The sequence below is a fragment of the Rhinolophus sinicus genome, linkage group LG11, assembly GCF_036562045.2.
Source record: "Rhinolophus sinicus isolate RSC01 linkage group LG11, ASM3656204v1, whole genome shotgun sequence".
NCBI classification, from domain to species: Eukaryota; Metazoa; Chordata; class Mammalia; order Chiroptera; family Rhinolophidae; genus Rhinolophus; species Rhinolophus sinicus.
In genome coordinates, this window is record NC_133760.1 from 16477946 (window position 1) to 16499638 (window position 21693).

Below are 21693 nucleotides of genomic sequence, written 5' to 3' on the forward strand. Positions count from 1 at the left end.
GTATTCGCGTTCCCAGCCGACCTCGCGGCCACTGGATAGAGATTGCATAGACTGTAGCACCCAACAAACTCGAATGAGCGATGCTTCAGGCTGGAGGGGAGCGGTGGCGGATGGTTTCGGCAGTGCCGGCCTGTTTCAGCTTCCGCACGCCCTGGGACTCGGTACGTTTTCCCAAAACTTAAAGCGTCGTCCTCTGTGCCCCAGTCTTTGTTCCTTGCCGTTTGGAACATTTGTGCTTCTTTCTTTAGACCACACTTAGCGTTTGCTGTAAGCGGGACACCCTGTACTTCACATGTATTTTCACATGGAATCGCTCTGCTCGGCGGAAGGATCAGGTAACTTCTCTGAGGTCGGGAGTAAGTGGTGGCACTAGGAATTCACGTGGCGGACTGCAGATGTCCCACTTCCCGCTGTGCACGCGGCCTCCACGGAGGCGAGCATCATAAAAACACTAGTCAGGCATACATGCATAATTTGTGCCTCGCGCGTCTTCTATTCTCCAAGTCTGGGAACTCACCAACACCGTACTCCTACTATCTCTTAAGACTTTACTTCCTGGTAACCCACTTTCTCAGCTTTACACCAATCATCAAGCTTCCTCCTAGCAAAACTTAATCAACAGTTTAAGAATTTCATGACACAAAATGAGAAATTTGAAGCTCTGTGCTCTGCACTGGGAAAATAAGTTGCTGGTAAAGTTTTCTGCCCTATTGAGATACCCATGGGTGTTGGAAAAATCACTGAGGAATTACAAGGTTGAATCATTGAGGAATTACAAGATGAATGCACTGAGCCTACATGGGAAGTTCAAACCCTCACCCTGCCATTTAATAGATACGTGTTCAATTATGAAACAGGGCAATAGCAGCCCTGCTTTTCTGACAAGTTCTCAGGCACATTTCAGCGATCCCACCATGGCCAAGATACTTTGCTCTTTGTAATCTCAAACATTCCTGTCCCCATCCCCAACTTCCCTTTCTGGATGGACACACAGACTCACGTATCTCCATCAGTCCTAACCCTCACCTCCACCTGAGCTCCAGCTGCTTGTGGTCAAGACGCTGTCCTGGGACACTGGGTCCGGGGTTAGGTCTGCTCAGAATCCAGTTAGCGGTAAGAAGGTAAAGTTGTAATTTGAGGACCTTGCTCTGCTGCACACAACCAAACCAGACATAGAACCTAATTTTTCATGGTTGAATACTTCATACCTTACTTCAATCAAAAATTATGCAGAACAGCGAGACAAAAAATTCTGATACGAAAATTCTGTTGAAAACGTGTTCAGCTTTCCTGTTGGGAAAGATTAGTGGGAAAGCTTAAAGAAGTGAACTGTTATGAACTGTCATGTAGAGGTCCTGATACAAAACTTGGGTGGCTCAAGTGTTTTAAAAATCTTTAGCTATAGGAATAGTTCTGTCCCTTGGCACAGAAACTCCACAGCCACAACTCTGCTTAAGGGCTTTTGTCCTGGGCTTAGGCCTGAAAGGGCTAGCTGATGCCCCTGGAAGTAGCACTCAACTAAGGGGATCAGGGATTCCTGGCTAAGTGTCCTTGGGGGTGTGGCAGTATGCTCTGCACCCCCCCCCCAGCATTTCCTTGCAAAACTGAGCCCCAATACTCGTGTCAGTGCCTGCTCGCTCGTTCCGCATCTGCATCTCACCGGCCTCCTCCATGTAGTGCTTTGAGGGTCAGCCTCAAAGATATCCGGCCTAAGACAGTCAACATTAGCTTCTCAATCCCTTTCAGACACAGTCTTGATTGTTTAAATTATAGTAAAGTGACTTTTGAGTGATTGTTTGCGGGGACAAAAGTCACGTCCCTATAGCACTTTGCAAAAAATTAGCATATTAATCTTTGTCATATAAATAGAGGCTGATGGTTAAATTAGGAAAAGCAGTGGCCTAATAATAAGAATGGATAATGGATTTTCTTCTGAGGTCGATGGCAGAATTATGTTATACAGAAATCTTGTGCGATCCCTATGAAAACAAGGTGATGATTGTACGAAGAGTGATACTGAATTCCCGACCTGGGAAAAATGGTAATCCAGTGGCAGAAAATTTCTGAGTAGAAGAAGTAAATTTACCAGGTAATATCAATGAAGGCCAATTACAAGTCAGAACTCTACCTTTCTGTGGATCCTTACATGCGTTGTAGAATGAATGAAGACACTGGATCTGATGATGTAACACCTTGGCAGCTGTATCAAGTGGTTGATGGTGGAGGTGTTGGGATTATAGAAGAAAGCAAACACACACATTTTACTAAAGGTGATTTTGTGACTTCTTTCTATTGGCCCAGGCGAACCAAGAGTTATCCTGGATGGAAATAGCCTTCAAAAGGTAGACCCACAAGTTGTGGATGGACACCTTTCATACTTTCTTGGGGCCATAGGTATGCCTGGTTTGACTTCCTTGATGGGGATACAGGGAAAAGATCATATAACTGCTGGATTTAATCAGACAATGGTTGCTAGTGGGGCTGCTGGTGCTTGTGGATCTGTAGCTGGGCAGATGAATCAGAACGGCCACATCATCCTGTGTGGTCAGATTTCTCAGTACAACAAACATGTGCCTTATCCTCCCATTAACCCCTGATACAGAAGCAATCCGGAAAGAAAGGAACATCACAAGAGAAAGGTTTCTGGTGTTATATAAGGACAAATTTGAGTCTCGTATTCTACAGCTGAGTCAGTGGTTTAAAGAAGGAAAGCTAAAGATCAAAGAAACTATGATAAACGGATTGGAAAACATGGGAGCTGCATTCCAGTCCATGATGACAGGAGGTAACATTGGAAAGCAGATAGTTTGCATTTCAGAAGAAACCTCTTTGTAATATCTATAAATGTCTTCATCAAGGAAATAGTTTTCTTTCCATTTTGCACAAAGATTTTGAAGATACATTAAAAAAACCTTACAGTATAGCTTTTGATCATAGTATGATCATAGGTGGTATTTTCTTAGTTGCATAATTCTTTCTTACACCTTCAATATCATACATGTACTCTACCTCCAACATGACTATTTACAATGATAGACTGAAGTCAACATGACCTATTTTTCTTTCTTTTGCTAAAACTAGTATTACACGTGATATTTTTATCAGATATTCTGAAACCACTGGAGATTTGATACAGCTGTTAATGGAGCACACAAAACAAATTTTTTAAAATCAATAACTTTTATTTAAAATGGAATGCTTGAGAAGGCACTTAGTAAATATTTGTTTTACATAATTCTTGAATTGAAACTTGGAGTAAGAATAGAATTGGGATAGCCTTTCCATATTGTAGATGGAGAAGGGACTTAATGGCAGGGTGTTTGTGTAGAGGTTTGGGGGAATTCAGTGTCTGTGGAACATTTTTGGGGATAGGAGAGCAGAGGCTTTGTGTGGGGAGTGGTATGAGAAAGTAAGTAACAGGTTGGTTAGGTTGATGGAGAGACTAGATTTACTACAGAAGATGATCTGTTTGTGTTTTGCCAGTTTCCTGTAGAGCCTAAAAACTCAAATACTTAGCGATAAAAGCACATGTTTATTTTAGGTTAGCAGGCACATACTGTCAAATAGTTGTAAAGATTTCAAGGGCAAATAAATATATCACTTGGAGTTTTAGGTGATCAAAAAGATTTAGACGGCAAAGAGAGCTTCAGAAAATGCCAGGCCTGACTGGGAAAATTAACAAATGGTTGTAAACATGAATGTGCGAGACCTAATGTAACTCTAAATAAGAGTTTTATTAAATGTAAATCCTTTAAACATTAAAATCGAGGATCTTTTTCTGGAAAAAAAAAAGAATGGATAATGTTACACTGTTTCATCACAAAACTGATAACCATCCAGCCTCTCAACTTTCCAAAATCATGGCCTACACATAAATCAGATACAGGCTAACTCAAAGGTTCCTGTAGTATGAGAAATACATCAGTGAAAGACAATTGGAAGTATATTATCATAATCATAAATATTTTAAAGTTCCTAAGAGAATAGATTTTAAAAGTTCCCATTACAAGAAAAAACAATTTGTAACTGTGTGGTGATGGATGTTAACTACACTTACTGTCCTAATCATTTTGCAGTATATACAAATATAGAACCATTACATTGTACACCTGAAACTAATATATGTCAATTATACCTTAATAAGTTTTTTTTTAAAAGCAAAACAAAAATCATGTTTATTTGGGTATAGATCAGAGCAAAGAACAATTTATATTATGATTTAAGAACTACAAGTTAATTATTTTTCTTACTCTTTAATGAGGTTCTGAGGCTCTTGTGTTCAAGATACATGTTTACCTAAGGAACATGTGGTTATCTCAGGAGATTTCACACACCTAACTCGGACAAAGACAGTGCCAGAAGCTACAGTCAGGCCACGCTGTACCAGTTCTGCTGGGCAGAGGGTCAGAGTTCACTTCCAGAGTCACACACAGGTTGCCCAGGTTGTTCTGGCTGCTCCAGGGACCACGTGTTACGGAAGCCTCTTCACCTCTAGGACCCCTCTTGAAGTACGAGCTTCACCGTGCACGAGATAGCAGAGGATGTAACTCCTGACACTTTTCAAGTGCCATGTGTCTCCCGACAGGGAGGTTGACGTAGTTAAGGATCAGTCCCAAGGCCAAAGTCGGCAAACAACTCCTGTCAATCAGAGCACAAAGCAGACCCCCCTGGCTGAGGGTCAGTGAGCCCACTTACACCAGTGAGTGCTGGGAAAGCCCGCTGCACCTTCCCCACCATACCAAGGCAGCCCCTTTCATGCCATTTACATCCTTTCCCTGGCTAAGTACCTTCTGGCACTCAGCAAATGATTTTCCAAACAGACATGGGCCATTGTAGTGGGTAAAGTACAAGGAGGATGAGCTTGGCCATGTCCACCGTTAGAGATTACAAAGTATTGCCCTCAGGCAAAGACAGCACCCAGAAACTGAAATGAATTTGGGGAACTGGGGCAAACGCAAAAGTGTCCTCACAAAACTCCAGAGCTGCCCACCCTCAGGTGTGTAACCACACGTGCACCTGCCCATATACAGCTCAGCAGGCGTTGCCTCAGGGCATTAAGTGTGGGATCAGCAACAGAACTACTATTCTGTCAGGAAGTACCCATAAGCCATGGCTCCAAACACCACTGATGAGAGGCAGCGGGTAGGAGCACCTGAGTGCATGTAGCACACCCTCAGGGACACGGGAGCCGAGTGCACTCCATGTTTTTTTTTTTTTTTTACTTGGGGAACAGTGTGTTTCTCCAGGGCCCATCAGTTCCAAGTCGTCTTTCAATCTAGTTGTAGAGGGCGCAGCTCAGCTCCAAGTCCAGTTGCCGTTTGTAATCTTAGTTGCAGGGGGCACAGCCCACCATCCCATGCGGGAATTGAACCAGCAGCCTAGTTAAGAGTTCATGTTCTAACCTATTGCGCCATCCGGCTGCCCCACTCCACCTGTCTTGTAATAATGGGGTGTCCTGGGCCCTTTATCCCAGATTCCTACAAAAGGGGTCCTTCAATTGGTTATCACATAGCTGAAATTAGAACCTGCAAACACAATCCTGTGATCCAGAACAAACCCAGTAGCCCTTCTGGGTTAGAACTGGCCACATGGTACAAAGTTGGGTTCTCCATCCTAAAGTATCACAGCAGGCCTCAGGTGTCCTCCACACGGTGCCACCAGAGCAGTGAGAGGTTCTGGTGCACACATATCTGAATGGCAGTAGGTGGCAGTGTTTTAATCCTCTAGAGCCCAGTGCCTGTCACAACGCTGTAACCCCACTGATGAGAACACAGGCTCCGATCCTTTCACAGGGATCCTGTCAGCATGCTGATGAAGTCACAGGGATTGGGAAGGGCCCATGCACAAGCGCCGGCATGAACAGGCTGTGCAGAGCCTGACTGCTGCGCTGCCCCTGGATCCACACAGCACCCACAAAATGACAGTGTCATAAACCTGGGAACTCCTTCATGTGCACCTGTAACAAGCACTGATAACCCTCTCCATGGGGGAAAACGATCTACAAATGCAAAACTAAATCATCTCTGCAAAGACTTTACTAATCACAGGTAGTGAAACCAACAAATCTCAGAAGCCCTTCAGCAGGGAACAGTGCGGGCCCAGAGGTACAAGTCTGCGGCGAAAAGGAACTTGGGGGACAGTTGATGAAGGAGTTCACTTCCTGAGTCCCCACAGGCACCACTAATGAGGTCCAGCTATTTGGGCCAAGACGGCTCCTCCCCTTGAAGGGGGGGCTGCTGAGGTGCCTCCTCCTCCCCAGAATCTTGCTTCTCGCTCTCAGCATCACTCCACCTCAGAGGCGCGATCATCTTCTTGGGCCCGTGAGGCGGTGGGCCGATGAGGGCCTCGATGTCGTCGTAGTTGATCACTTCCTTTTCCAGCAGGGCGTTCGCCAGCTAGAAAGAACAAAGGGCAGTGTGTGAGCCCAGGGGCTAAGGGCACAGACAAGAAGAGCCTTTTGAGAGCAGAGCCCTGAGAAGGAGGGGGGCCCTCAGCTTCCCAGGAAGGGGCGTCTGTGAGCAGGACACCCCTGGACAGGCTACTTTCCCAGGGAAGCAGCACACGCAGGCAGCTTGAGCAAAGAATCACTCCCTGTCTCAACCTTGGAGATGGTTTCCCAGCTGCAGCCTCATTAATTTTCTGCTTCCCTTCCAAATCTCTGCTTATTTGGGGCAACTTCAATTTCCTTTACCAAACAAGGTGTGTGTGTGTGTGCATGGGGGCTGGGGACTAAAATGCAGAACCTCCTCGCTGGCACTTGTGGAAAGGGATGCTGGCATGGGGACCTCACAGTTTGGAAGGGAGCCTCTGTCTCTCTATATGTGGTTGTGGAAAACACGCTGAATGAATCCTGTGCGCATCCCGCGTCAGTAGCCCGTCGCTGCCGCTCAGTCCCCATTACAAGGAATGCTGCCACAGCCACTTGGACTGGTTTCCGTCACCCCAAAACTGGAGCAACCACTTCCTCTGTGTGGCTACTCTAATATATGACTACGTCCTGTACCCCCACCTGTGGTGTGAGGCAGGACATTGTCGGCTCACCACAGGGAGCCTGAGTCCTGCCCACATGGGACACTGGGGACTTTGTCAATGGCAGTTTCTGGCTCAGCAGGTCAGGTACTGCCCACAAACTATTCTAAACTTTAAAATTTATTTTAAAATTTTCAGAAGTTTGACTTGGAAAAAGATTAAACAATTTTGACCAAACACTAGTAATTGCTAATGCTAGGTAATGGGCACATGAGGGTTTATTACAGTCTTTCTACTTTGAAGGAACTGGCTTGACATGTTCATAATAAAAGGCTAAAAAATGTATGAAAAATACTAGATTTCAGTTGAACTGGGTAGAATACATACGGGTTATGTTGTTTTCTAAAGTTCTGTGTACGTTTGAAATATTACAGAAAAGGGTGACCAGTGGTGCCCGCATGGTGTAGTGATGGTCGCCCCCCACCACACACACACACACACACACACACACACACAACTTCTGGAGGGACAGGCAGTGCCTGGAGGTGGGAAAGCACCGTCTCACCGCATGCAGCTTGTCCAGGTTGCCCTGCAGCAGCTTCTCAGTGTGCCTGTAGGCCTTCGCCACCAGCAGGCGAGCTTCCTACGGGGGAAAGGAAAGAGCTCTGTAATGAGCACAGGTGACCACTATTCACCTCGTCCATACAGCCTGGTGCTGGCACCAATGTACACGAAAGGACCGTAGGTTCAGGAACATGGCCTTTTGTCTCACAGTGACAGGCGCGCTCAGCTGCCAAGTTTCCCTGGGAATGCCCTCGGTCAGGATGCCTGCCCACCAGCCGTTCACACCCCCCGACGCCCCACCGGTTCCCGGAGGTCAGGGACCCTGTGTCTGTCCCCCATGCCTGCAGCTGCCTCACATGCTTGTGCACCAGGACAGGCCAAACACTGCCGTGGCCCAGTGTCTCAGGGACCGTGCAGTGCACCCCTGCTGGCCATGGGGGTCACTGGCACTGGCTGTCATTTATGCATTTATGTGATATTCTTCCCAGTTTCCCGTCATCTACAGTTTCATCAGGAGCCACACAGGTCCTCATCTAAGAACACACACTCAGCAGGTCAGAGTGACAAGGGGCCAGGAGGAACAGCCACCATGTGAGGGCATGCGACGGATCAGCTGGGCGCTGTGAGGAGCCGCCTCTGAATGGGGTGCTACGGTCCTCGCCTGGCAGAGAGCACAGCACCACATGGAGTCTTCCCCTCCCCCAGCTGCGGTGCAGGCTGGGGCAGAGGCCGCCGAGCTGTGGCAGCGAGGGCCGTGCACTTACGTGGTCCATCATCTGCTGGAGGCCCTGGCTGAAGGGGCGCCGTCCGATACCCACAAGGCCCTCCTGAGCGTCGGGGAAGGACACGGGCCCGATGCTCGGCGCCATCCCGAACTGCTTCACCATGGAGTAGGCGATGCGAGTGACCTTCCGCAGGTCATCCTGTGCCCCTGGGGGGTGGGGACAAACAACAGTTTTCTGCTGGTGATACTGAGTCAGGGCACCGCAGGGACCCCACTGGTATACACCTGGGCCTGACAGCAAATACAGCGTCCCCAGAGGACAACTGAATCCTGTTACTGTTCCTTAAAAGAGTCCGGAAAGTAAAAGAAAATGCTCTTTGGTTTATAACACAACTACTGGGGTGCATGTTGGCACTCATTTCACTGGCAGTTCTCTGGCACATCTGTCACCGGAACCCCAACATCACAGGGACTGAGAAGGGAAACTCCGGCCTGCTCTCTGGACAGCCCAGTGCAATAACAGCTTGAGAACAGTGAAGTGGCTCGAATTACCAACAATTAACCAATTAAATATGTTTATTGTCTGCATGTAAGTAAGTTTTTGTAACAATTATTTTAAAAAGCCTTGCTTCATTCCAAATCTTTGACCATAGCTCATCTTTTAAAAAACCACTTAATGAAATTCAAACTATATCTGCGCGTCCTACTATTCAAATCCCTCCATCAGACTCACCCCCCTCCCCACGCAGAAGGGCTAATGGATATAAAAGCATCGAGAGAACTCCAGCAGGGCCAGCTCCTCACCAGAAGTGACCTTGTTGAAGGAGATGCTCTCCGACACGCGGCCCCCCAGGGCCATGCACATTCGCTCAAACAGCTGCTCTTTGCTGAAAAGGTACTGGTCTCTCGGGAGCATCTGAGCAAAGCCCAGAGCAGCGTTTGTCCGCGGCGCGATGGAGACCTGCAGAATGTCAGGTGGCTCGAGTTAACAGGCAGGACACAGGCTTTAAAGGTGAAAGTGGGGCAGTGTAAGGTCTTCCATCGGAGAGTGTCAAAGCAGTTGAGCAAATCTGTCCTTTCCCCATTTTTATAACAAGATGCTATAATTAAAGAAAACCAGCGCACACTGTGGGTGTTTTCATCACATTACTATGTATATAAATAAAGAACAAAGACAGGGCCTCTTAGCTGAACCAACCAGGAGGTGCAGGGACCAATGCCACTGAGCACCCCCACACCCACGGCCCCTCCTACGCTTCGGGCACCCTGACCAGGAGGCTATGAAGGGGGCACAGAGACTATCCTCGTCTTCACCTTCCCCCACAGCCCAACACCAGGTGTGTGCACGGCTCCAGGGGGACAAAGCCTGCGAAACAAGGAGACAGATGCTGTTTCTGAGGGTGACGGCAGCAGGAGGACCACCTCACAGTCCCCCGAGAAGCAGAAGAGGAAACTTAAAATCCAACACTGAAGTGAACTACAACTGAAAAGCCTGGAAATAATGACCAAACAGGGACTTCACCATCGTGCCCTAGCAGAGTGTAAGCCTCGGGAGGGAGGTTTTCTGATTATGACTCGTTTATGACTTTTAGTCAACAAATGAAGCAAAATTTCTAAAAACTTGATCGTGGATTTTTCTGCATTAATTTTTATTGAGATATTTATCTTGCATTGAAGTATTTATCTTGATTACTGAATTTTGTAGCACCCCATAACTATCACACCCTAGGTGACTGTCCCACCTGACTCATGCTGGGCCGGGCTCTGACCACCTCAGTGACTGGTGCATATACTTGTTTCTGTCAGAAAACACTAGACTGCCCGCCCTCTGAGGAGCATATAAAAGGAACTGGCCTGATCAGCAGTGACTTCACCAAACATGACTAACAAACATGAGCGTAACATCTGCTTTGCTACAACTACCACCACTGAGTAACAGACCTTAAACACTAACATACCAGACGGGATGGCTCCACTGTTCCCCAGGTTGGGTCTCAGGGACCTGCAGGGCAGCTCCTTCCCAGCTGGTAGAACCAAACCACCTGCACAGGCTCCCAAAGGCTCTACTCGCTCAGGTCTATATGGAGGGTACGATTCAATCCATGCCCTCACCTTGACAGACTGGGCACCTGCCTCCCCAATATTTAGTTTTCTTAATGGTCATTCAAGCATCTCCTGGCCATGAATACACACATGTTGGAAGAGCTATGATATTACCATTTAATACAAATAAATTGTCATCAAGCTCACAGATGTCTACAAGAGTAGACATTTTTAAATGTGTACTAAACTCATTTCTTTTTAAGCTTAGGAATCATTAGATGAACACATTTTAGAGTTGATAGTAAACTTGGCAATTCTTAATTCCAAGACTGACTAGATGGGGAATGACACCCCAACTAGTCATGTGACTTTCCAACAGTCATCCCCAAACTGGACCCCACTGGTTTAGATGTCAGACCTCCTCCTGCCCTACGCTTCCCAGGGGAGGGATCCTGCAGTCACCTCCCACCTATTCCCAGGTCCACCTCAGACTGCGCTGTATCTTTACCAAGCGCACAAACAGGTGGCACTTCCAAAGTCAGCTTTGTTCCAGGGCCAGGTGGGGTCACACCAGATCCTCCCGGCGCCCCCCCCCCCCCCCGCCCCGCCGACATCCTACCTTCATCACAGCCTCGGTGTGCTCCAGCAGCCAGCCGACCAGAGCATGACCTGACTCATGAAACGCAACCACCTTCTGTTCTTCCTTCGAGAGGATCGTGCTCTTTTTGGCTGTCCCTGAAAGAACGTCCAGGACCCTGAGTTCAGGCGCACTGAGAAGCCTGCGTAAGCATATGAGGAACCTTCCTTAATCAGCCTTGCAAGATTTTTTACCATGTGTCATCAAGGCAAGGATGGTCACCTCCTGCATCTGCCCCAAGCTGACCCCTGCAACTAGTCCTCGCTGCTATTCCAACTGGAAGGGAAACTCATTAGGTAGGAGAGGTGGAGGGGACCGTGCTTGTTCCCACTTCCATAAATTATGGAATAAATCCAAACAGCTTGTGCAGGCTTTGTGGGTGGGGCTGCAGGGCTGACAGGATTAGCACGGGCCCCTCTGAGCTCTAGGTTTCTTGTAGACAGCTAGCTGCAGTCCCTGTGACTCTCGACTTCTCTTTTACCCTGAGTAGCTGACCACCTTGGTGACTTGATCTTTTTTTTAATTTCATTTTTTTTTATTTTATATTGAGGGTGCAGCTCACAGTGGCCCCTGCGGGGATTGAACCAGCAACCTTGGTGTTATCAGCACCACACTCTAACCAACTGAGCTAACCTGCCACCCCTTGTGTCTTTATCTTTCATTTCCCCTGTTCAAATTACTGCTGAGGTTTCATTCACTGTCCCAGACATCCTGAAGTTTCCATTTTATGCAACTTGAGTCAGCTCTAGGTTCAGAGTATTTACATGTCATGCTACTAGGATCACCTGCCACCATTTACCAAAGTCGTACATTCTAAGACACACTGGCTGTAGCAGATGAACCATTTCAACCAGAGCTGATTATAATGAGCCCCTAAACATGAAATCACAGCCTCACAAGATGGGTTTTTCCTGCATACAAACGTGTTCCAGCTCAGGCAGCCCACCCTGGAATGGCAGGCGAGCGCGTCTTGTTCTAAGCACTGCATACATGGGGGGCAGTATTCTGGTAGTATTTCCTCCAGTCATTCCCGCTTTGATACTAACACTGTAAGCTTATCACTTTCCACATAAAAATAAATGGCTTATATAAAACCAAATTTATAGTAAGAAACAGCAACTTTAGTCCTTTCTATCCACACAAGTTCACATCTTTCCCAAGCTGCAGCCTGGGAACTTGGTGGCTTTTGTCTAGATTTTAACTCAAACTGAGCGTGATGGGAATGCACTTCCTATAGGGACAGCTTATGCTGGAGGGCTCATGACCTACATGCGGGGCTCACTACCTGTAAGCATGGCTTGTGCTCCTCAAACATCTGTAGGAAGGACCCCTTTCCCTTTTTGAAAATCGTCAGTATCTTGAACTAACACTTTTGTTCTGAACTCGGTTCAAAGACAAGATGCACTGCTCATGTCTGGATGTTGTCACATGGAGCTATGGAAGCTTCTAGATGCTTTCTCTCAGTTTTCGTCCTTCTCTCCTCACAGAGGTCCACAGACCCCACTTCGAGCAGCAATGCTTAATTAAGCACCGCCAGCAGCACCTCTTCTATGCCTGTGCTGAGCAGAGCACAAGTTTCGGCAGAGATGGAGCTGACCGGCAGAGCACAGCCCTCAGCAGACATGCCCCCTCGTCCTCGGGCAGCGGCAGTGTGCACCCCTAAAGACATGCACACTGGCCCATCCATCAGCAGTTGGCTCTCAGGCACCACAATGGCTGATGGGCCAAGCACCACTCACATTTGGGTTTGCAAGATCCTTTCATATTTCTATTTAAAGAGTGTGTCTGCTTTCAAATTGAAATTTGCAATATCTTAAACTATGGAAAAGTAAGTCACAGTGTAAAGCCCTGACTTCCAAAACCAGAACTACTTTATGTATTTCCCTCTCATCCAGTAATTCCTTGCTGATCAGGCCCACCATGCCACGTCTAAGCCTGACCCACTCCTTCCACGCGCCCCTCCCTGAGGGCACTTCTGGGGATAGTGCCTCATACCTGCAATGACGCGCTCGACGGCGTACTCGAAGTCAGACGTGTCGACAGACGTGTGCCCTTCCCGGGCAGCGTGCAGTGCAGCTTCGTTGCAGATGTTCGCGATGTCAGCACCTGTCAGTTCAACAGGAGCTTAGGGTGTTGGCATGCGCCCTCGGTGCTTGAGAGGAGGAAGGAAGGAGGGGCCCACAAGCAGATGAAGAGGGGTCAAAGGAAGTCGTGCAGAAAGAGAAGGCCTGGTGAGGGCCGGGCTCTGCTGGACTGAAGCTATTTCACACAACAGACCCAAAGAACCACCTCTTCTTCACACCCACTCCAACCTCTTCAGTCCTTCTGCTTTCTCCACTGCTCTACTACACAACTGTAATCAGTATCCTTCCATGTACCATCTTGTGTTTCATTCTACCTAATAATTCATACACTGATGGCTAAGAAATGAAAGGCTCTCTAGTATCCACAAGATTCTAGTTAAGGACATTAAAAAAAAAATCCAAGAAATTATATCACAATAAAAGAGATTTTTGTTTACACTACTCTTTAAAATGAGAGCCATACAGAAAAAAAATCTTGATCTGTGATGTCTGTCTCTACGAATTAAATCTGAGACCATGAGTGACGTGGTCTAGTGCGGGTGGCACCTGGTGGGAGCAGCGGTCTGAGCTGCAGAGGAACTGAAGAGGCCTGTGTGCGGAGCTCTGAAGGCAAAACCGCCAGGACCACGCGGAGGGGACACAGGCTCAGTCTGATGAATGCAGGCAACGCAACCACTGGTGGGTTTTCCACCCTTGGAGGAAAAGTCAAGTGCCGTGCATCCTTCTATCTCCTACCTGCTCTGTGTGCACAACCTCACTCCCACCCAGGCTGTGCTGCCCGTGGGTCCCAGAGCAGAGGGTGGAGGGCACCTGGGAGAGGTTCTGCCCTCAGGACTGACAAGAACTGGCCCACGTACCACTGAACCCTGGCGTGAGCTCTGCCAGACGCTGCGAGTAAAAACTGCTGGGCTGGGTCAGCTTTAGGGTCTTCAGGTGCTGTTCAAAAATCTCCCGCCTTTCCTGCCAAAGATAGGGGAGAGAACACTGTGGGCCTGGCTCGTCCGCTCCACAGCCAGGAGCCACGTGGGAGGCACTCTCTGGAGTTTCTTCATCGTCAGTCACGACCCCAGTTTGTGAAACCAATTTAGTGCTGCAAGCAGCATTCCAAAATTAAAAAGAAAAAAAGAAACAATAGAAAATAAAGTGCATGGCACATAGCGAAGTTATTCTGTAGGACTTTGGATTCATGCACACCCTATATGCTCTAGACCCCAATGTAAATGTTTCCTAACAGTCAGGAAGGTGGACAGCCACTCCTGCAGAAGCAGTGTCACGGGAGCCTCGCTCCACTTCTTGGACAGAGCAGCAGTTTGCGAGAAGAACCCAGAATGATCTCAGGGTGTGCCACGAGTCACCACCCTGCGCCCCTAAGCATGTACCTACAGGAACAATAAGCCACTAACCAACTGTTAGGTTCATCTTCCAAACCCTGTCTACCCATGCTGGTCCCTACCACACATGTGACCCTTATCACCGCACACTGGGTTCCTGCTCCCTCAGGGGCCACCATGAAGGCCCAGCCACCCAGAGGTGGACATCCAACCAGAGGCCTGAGACAGAGGAGGCTGGTGGGGCCCAGAGGTCACCAGGGCTTCCACCTGCTTGCAGGGCAGCTACACAGCTCATGCTCCACACCCATGTGGCACCAAGGACTTGGGCTGATCGGGATGAGAATTCTGTGGCTCTCCAAAGAATGTGCTACAAAACTCAATCGAGACCAGTCCATTCAACCCCAGATGCTTAAGGATAAAGGGAAAAACAACTTGGGCGAACAAAAAACAAGCTGCAAAACCACAAGAAGCGTAGTACGCCAAAGAAAGTCTGGACAGGTAAGCACCGGAGGGAACACGAGGCTGCATCTGGGCCAAGGAGGGCGCCCCAAGAGCACTGACCTGGAGTGTGGGGAGGTCGATGAAGACATGTCGGTCCAGGCGGCCTGGCCTCAGCAGAGCATTGTCCAAAATGTCAGCTCGGTTGGTGGATGCCAGGACGATGACATGGTCAGTGGTGCCCATTCCTGAGGGACAGACAGCAGCCTTTAGGGTGGGGGATCCCTGACAGTGGCCTTCCCTAAGGGGTCCCCTTTCAGGACACAGGACAGACTTCCAGCCAGAGTACACGAGAAAGGACCCAGGATCAGTCCTTCCCTGAGAACTTTCCACCAAGATCACTGCAAGAGCAAGGATTGGCCGGTTTTACTTCCCCAGAGGCAGAACCACAGATGGGAACCTGGGCTCTGCCCAGGGCCACCCCGTAAGTCCACACAGCACCCCTGGAGGTAACTGATAACGGCGGGCCCGGGAGCAATGGCACTCCTCTCACTCCATCACGGCACTTCCTTGGGCCAAGTCACTACTACGGAGACATCTGGAACAGTCTACCTCTAAAACTTGGTCTGAGGGCCTGCGTTTTCTGCCCCAGGTTTCTCACACGAGAATTTAAAAGCAAGTCCAGAAACCATCCCAGTGGCCCAGAACTGCAACTGCAAAAGCACATTTATGAAGCAACCAGGAAAACCAGAGCCTGACTGGATATTAGATGCTATGAAGAATTTAATTTAAGTTATATGATATCGTGGTATTTCTCTGAATGCGGAGAAATACATTCAGAGCATATAAGATTCAGAACATGTTAAGATTCAGAACTTTGAGTTGGCTTCAAAAGAAGCCACTGGGGAGGAGGAACAGAGAGGGACGTGTGCACGGAGTAGGGCTGGCCAAGTACCCACAAGACGGAAGCTGACCTGGGACATGGGCGCTCACTATATACTTCTGCTTGTGTGGCTGTTTGAAAAGTCCCATAATACAAAGTTTCAAAAATAAAGATAACACGATCTCTCTCTTCCTAACTTAAAAAACCCCTAATAAACTGACATTGACAAATACAATTTTGAACCACCAATAAAAGCCTGTTAACAAGTGAATTTAGAAGAAATATTACAGAATTAAACCCTGAGAGCGTGTGAGGCACTGCCGCCTCACAGCAGACTGTCGTTCACGCCACTCCAGGATCCTGTGACAGCGGCGAGGGACTCAGCCGAGCGTACCAGCTCAGGGGGGCACCCACCTCACGGAGGGGCTGACACCCATGTCACTGAGAAGCAGCCACCAGGACAGCCCAAACCACATCCCATTCACAAGGAAATCACTCCAGAACGTCAAAGAAACGTCTCATGGAGATGCGACGTCACTCTCCTCTGGGTCTGTGCTGTGGAATGGGATAAGAGAGGATGCCACGATAAGTCCAGCCCCTTTCATGTGTCAAGAGTAGAGATTGCAGAAAAGTATCCACTTTGCCCATGCAAAGGTGATGTCTTAAAATTATCCTGACTTTTGAAACAAATTCAGCAACAAGAGTAAGCACCACTGAGCACTGGCGAGGCATCAGCCCTCTGCTCCATTTGCTCTCACTCTGGTTTAAGTGAAACTCTGACGCGATTAAGTGAAACTCTGATGCAGGAAACCAGGCGGCTGGAGGAAGGTGCCCTGGACAGATGCAGCTGCGTTGCCTCAGGCCTCCTTGGTGTATGTATGAGGAGTGGGGGGAGACCCTACGCCGCCATCCCAGGTTCAGGATGACCCTGGTTCAGGAGACCTGCCAGGGCTCCTCGCTCACATTTCTGAAATGCCTTTCTTCCACAGGCCAAGGTGCGAATACAAAAATATGAACTTACATACACAGAGGAAAAAAATGTTGAAAATGGAACAGTGGGTGCAGAAGAAAAACAACAGCAAGGCAAGAAGAGTGGATGCTATGTCAGTGAGCGCCAAGCAGAAACCCCTGGAGCAGCAACACTCGAAGCTCTGCCATCACAAGTCGCCTTGACCTCCCTTGCAGAACTGACCCCTTCCTCCCAGGCGTGGTCATGTGGACCGCCTGGGGTTTTGTTTTTGAACCTTTGTATTCTGACATAGTTACACATCAGGTTGCAAAAATGATGCAGAAACGTCCTCCACCCGTTTCCAGGGTGGCATGTTAAGTAACTACAGCACAATGTCAAAACCAGGAAATCCACACTGCACAGTCCACAGGAAGTCTTACGTGCACTTGTTTCTCTGTGTGCACCTCGTTCTCTGCAGTTTTGTCACACAAGATTCCTGAAACCTCCACCTCGATCCAGACAAATTCTACCAGCAGGAAGACTGCCCTTTACAGTCACACCCTCTCCCATCCCACGTTTCTAACGCCTGGTAACCACTAATCCGTTCTCCAGCTCTAGAATTCTGCCATTTTGATAGTTTCATATAAATTGAATCATACAATTTGTAGCCTGCTGAGGTTAGCTTTTTTCACTCAGCGTAATTCCCTTGAGATCCACTGAAGCAGTTGCGTGTGTGAGAACTGTTAGTTTCTTTTATTGCTGCAAGGAAACCATAAGAAGGACATACCAGAGTTTAACTATGCACCCACTGAAGGACATCTACGTCTCCAGTTTTCAGCTATTACAAGTAAATGAACATTGCTGCACAGGAGTTTCGTGTAAACATTTCTCTAGGATGAGCACTCAGGAGTGTGTCGTATAGTAAGTGTATGTTTAATTTTTCAGAAACTGCCAGACTGTTTCCAGAGAGGCTGCACATTTCACATTCCCACTGGCAATGTAGGAGATCCAATTCCCTTCACATCCTCACCACCATCTGGTGTTGCCATGATTTTTCACGTGCGCTATCCTACTAGGTGAGTATTCCTATCAAAATCTCAGCAGGAATCCAATATAGGGTGATGAAAAGAGAACTGACTCTGGGTGGTGAACACACGTGATATAGAGATAATGTAATACAGAATCGTACACCTGAAATCTATGTGCCTTTACTAACAATTGTCACCCCAATAAACTTTAAACAAAAGAAAAAATAAATAAAAGAAAATGATTGTGAAGTTGGAAAAAAAAATCTCAGACAGACTATTTTTGGTGGACATGAACAAACTTATTCTAAACATGACATGAACAGGCAAAGGAAAGAGAAGTGCGTCAACACTGTTGGTCAAGAAAAGCCAAGTGGGAGGACTGGGAGGACTCACGGCACCTCTGTTGAGACTTTCTGGGCAGCTGGGTGAAGAAGGCTGCATGGTGTGATGCAGCACAGACCCGGAGACCAACAAGCAGACCAGAGGGCCCAGACACAAACTCTCCCGAACATGCCAGCTACGCTCTGACGAACGTGCAAAAGCAACTCGGTGGACGAAGCACAATGCTTTAAACAAATGGTGCTCAAGCAACGGGACACCCACAGGCAGGAAAAAATGAACCATGACCAAAACCTCACACCTTATACAAGTAGTCACGGAAAATGGATCTTAGACTAAAATGGAAAAGGCCACGTGAATGGTAGCTGGAGTTTTCTAATGACTCCATGCAGAGTCCGAGCATATGTCCTCTCACACTGTGTCACGCAGGCTCAGATGGACACGCCCAGCGCAGGGGCACTCAGTGCAAAGCCCTCTTTCTGCCAGTCAAACTAAAAAGGTGACTGCCTTCAGGTTGCTCGGCTGGGCCCAGTGCTCTCAGGTGTAGGTGCCCTTCCCATGTGGTCTGGAGGTCCTGCAGGACCCACTCTGCCTGACCCACGGGATGGGGATTTCTCTTCCTCGGCGAGCTTTTCCCACGACCAGCACAGCATCTGCTCTGCGCTCTGTACTTCAATGAATAGAAACTGCTCTTCCCCAAGAAGCAACAAAGACTCCTCAGACACAGCTGAAGAGCTGAGAATGCTTGGCTGTGTCTTTGCACAAAGGGACTTGTTTGCTGCTGGCCTAGCCCAACAAGAGGCCTTCAGTCGGGGATTCTGGGCACGAGCAAATCCTGGGGCGGAAGCAGCTCTTTTCAAGGCAGCACAGAGAAGCTCCGCTCAGAGGAAGATGCCATCTGGTGAATGCTTCCTGGTGGGCTCAAGTCTGCCCAAAAAGGTGGTCTCTGTCTTCCGTGCAAAAAGCAATATAAGCAAAAAGAGACGTGCAGAACTTCCCATGGCCCTGAGTGCTCAGCCACAGTGAAAGCCAGTGAGAGCCACCCTGAGTCCCTTCGTAATCACCAGGAATGATACTCTGCCACACACGGAAGAGGGGGGTCCCTGGAACCTGGTCTGGAAAGTGCTCTTGGAGGCCCCCATCTCTGAGGTCTTTGGAAAATTCCTTCTCAGGAAAGCTTGCTCCTCAGGGGGAAGGTGGCTTTTTAGATCTTGATTGTTTGTGCCATCCACTGTCCCTGAGCTGATGTTGATGGACAACTGGATGAAAGACAGAGACAGGCTGCAGTAGGTCTGCAAAGCAGCTCCAGGGGGAAGCGCTCTTATGGCGTAACGACGCAGCCCTTTCCTCAGCTCTGTTAGAAATTACACCTAGATTTGAAATGCATAGAGCTTTCAGAGCTCACAAAATGCTTCCACATGTATCAATCCACCTGACCTGCTCAACAACGTGAGGAACGGCTGCACCATGCCCGCCTGCAGCCATCTCAGTACAAATCTCAGCACCAGGGAGGAGGCGTGGCAATGTCACGTGCAGTGAAGGGCACTGAGACATCTGCACTGCTCCTGCCCCAAATGCCCAACTCGACCTAACTCTGAGGACACAGCACAGCATCACAGTGGGGATGTCCTTTAATGAGAGTGGACTGTAAAAGTGTCATCACCAAGACAGAGACGGAGAAATGGTGCCGGGCTGGAAGAGACCAAGGAGACAGGACAACTAAATGTGACATGTGACATGTGGGCTGGACTGGATCCTGGACCAGAAAAGGCACATCCATAGGCTGAGAGGTGACCCTCGTGGACACTCATGTCCTGGTCACAGCCATATCAGCTTTCGAAAGCTTGAAGGAAGGTATAAAGGAACGCTTTAACTACTTCTGTAATGCTTTCGTAAGTCTGGAATTATTTCAAGACAAGAGGTTAAGAAACAGTTTTGCCCTCTGTCACATACAATCAAATTCGACTCTCTGTATGCTCGTCAACAGATACACATCCCAAATGGTAAGAACTCTTTAGGAAAAGAAACACACAAATAACTGGCTCTCTTAGAAACCAAAATACATCGAGAAAAAAGTGTCTTCCTCATAGATAACATGTAAAATACAACTAGAATTCTGATTAAAGCTAAAAATGGATTTTACACAACTGGGCCATGAAGAGGTACTTGTATACCCATGTTCATAGCAGCATTTTTCACAATCTCCAAAAGTGTCCATCAACAAATGAACAGACAAACAAAATGTGGTCTATCTATACAACAGAACAATTCAGCCTTAAAAAGGAAGGAAATCCTGACACGTGCTGCAACGTGGATGGACCTCGAGGGCATCATGCTCATGTTAATAAGCCAGTCACGACAAGATAAATACTGTATGAGTCCATTTATATAAGGTTCCTAGCGTGGTCAAATTCATCGAGATGGAGAGGAGAAGGGTGGGTGCCAGGGGCTGGGGAAGGGAAATGGGAGTTAGAGTTTAATGGGGATAGAGTTTCAGTTTGGGAAGATGAAACAGTTCTGGAGATGGATGGTGGTTGCACAACAAGAATGTAATTAATGCCACTGAACTATATACTGAAAAATGGTTAAAATGGTAAACTTTATGTTATATATATTTTACCACAATAAAAATAAATATACCCACACACACTCAAAAAGAGGATCTTACAAAAGTAGCTCAAAAGAAAAACAATTCCATGTCAACTTTACTGGGTCATTTCTATTAAAAAGAAAAAGGAATTATGTGGAAGCCAGTCCAGAAGTCATTTTCAAGGGTAGGACACCCAGAACCTCTTTCAGTGTGACAGACACATCAGTTTCCATGAATATCCTGCTCTAACCTCCAGCTGGGTCACCTTTCAACTGGGCAGCATATAGAGATACACACAACAGCACAATCAACTGGGCTTATTCAAGACTGAAAAAAAACATCACAGCCTGGCCTGCAACATATATTCTCCATTTTTTTCTTTACTATTGCCTTGACTTTTTTTAAATCAAAAGCTGTGTTTCTTGAGTGCAGTAAGATGGTGAATAGTTCTTAAACTGACCTTGTTTCTAGTTATTATCTGCTAGACTATGGTTCTTTGTGTGCTGATATGACCCTCCCCTGTGGTAGGTGGTTAAGGTGGAGAAACAATACAGACCAGTGACTGGAGAAAAATAAAATGCCTGTGAGCGTCAGTATAAGGTTCTGGAACAATGAACATATGCAATGCAAATCCACCTAGGAAACAACTGTTCTGAAAGAGTCGGAAACACTTCTCTCCGCACAGGAGCAGCTGGTGGCAGGCACTCACCGTCCATTTCCACCAGAAGCTGGTTGAGGGTCTGCTCCTCCTCCGTGTTGGAGAAGCCGGACATGGTGGTGGAGCGCTTCTTGCCGACAGCGTCGATCTCGTCAATGTAGACGATGCAGGGGGCCCGGGCACGAGCTTCCTTGAAGAGGCTGCGCACACGGGCAGCGCCAAGGCCTGAGGGGACCCAGAAGGCCAGGAAGCGGACAAGTAATGAGATATGAACCCTACTTCTGGGCCAGAGCCGCCCACCAAGGATGATAAAAGCTCAGCAAGCATCCTCTCATGCACACAAAGCCAAGCCTCATCCCCACAGAGGTCGCCCCGGAGGTGGCCAACCCTCCTAGACTCCTAGAGCCACAAGCAGAAGCTCCTTCGATCAACAACAGCACCCAATTCTCTAATTAA

The 21693-nt window shown here is 47.9% G+C and overlaps 1 protein-coding gene and 1 pseudogene across 2 annotated transcripts in view; one reads left to right on the forward strand and one right to left on the reverse strand.

Annotated features, from left to right (window-relative positions):
- Positions 1–2: 2 nt before the first annotated feature.
- On the forward strand, positions 3–10506 carry LOC109453143 (prostaglandin reductase 2; annotated as a pseudogene).
- Positions 6018–21693, reverse strand: part of SPG7 (SPG7 matrix AAA peptidase subunit, paraplegin) — a 30099-nt gene continuing 14423 nt past the window's right edge. For both annotated transcript variants that reach the window (XM_019742649.2, XM_019742648.2), the window contains exons 9-17: positions 21289–21462; positions 14914–15038; positions 13879–13981; positions 12933–13043; positions 10920–11035; positions 9062–9218; positions 8298–8464; positions 7535–7612; positions 6018–6395 (exon numbers count right to left, since the gene is read on the reverse strand). In XM_019742649.2, coding sequence (XP_019598208.2) covers positions 6195–6395; positions 7535–7612; positions 8298–8464; positions 9062–9218; positions 10920–11035; positions 12933–13043; positions 13879–13981; positions 14914–15038; positions 21289–21462 — 1232 coding nt within the window. In that variant the 3' untranslated portion in view covers positions 6018–6194. The remainder of the gene's footprint in view (positions 6396–7534; positions 7613–8297; positions 8465–9061; positions 9219–10919; positions 11036–12932; positions 13044–13878; positions 13982–14913; positions 15039–21288; positions 21463–21693) is intronic.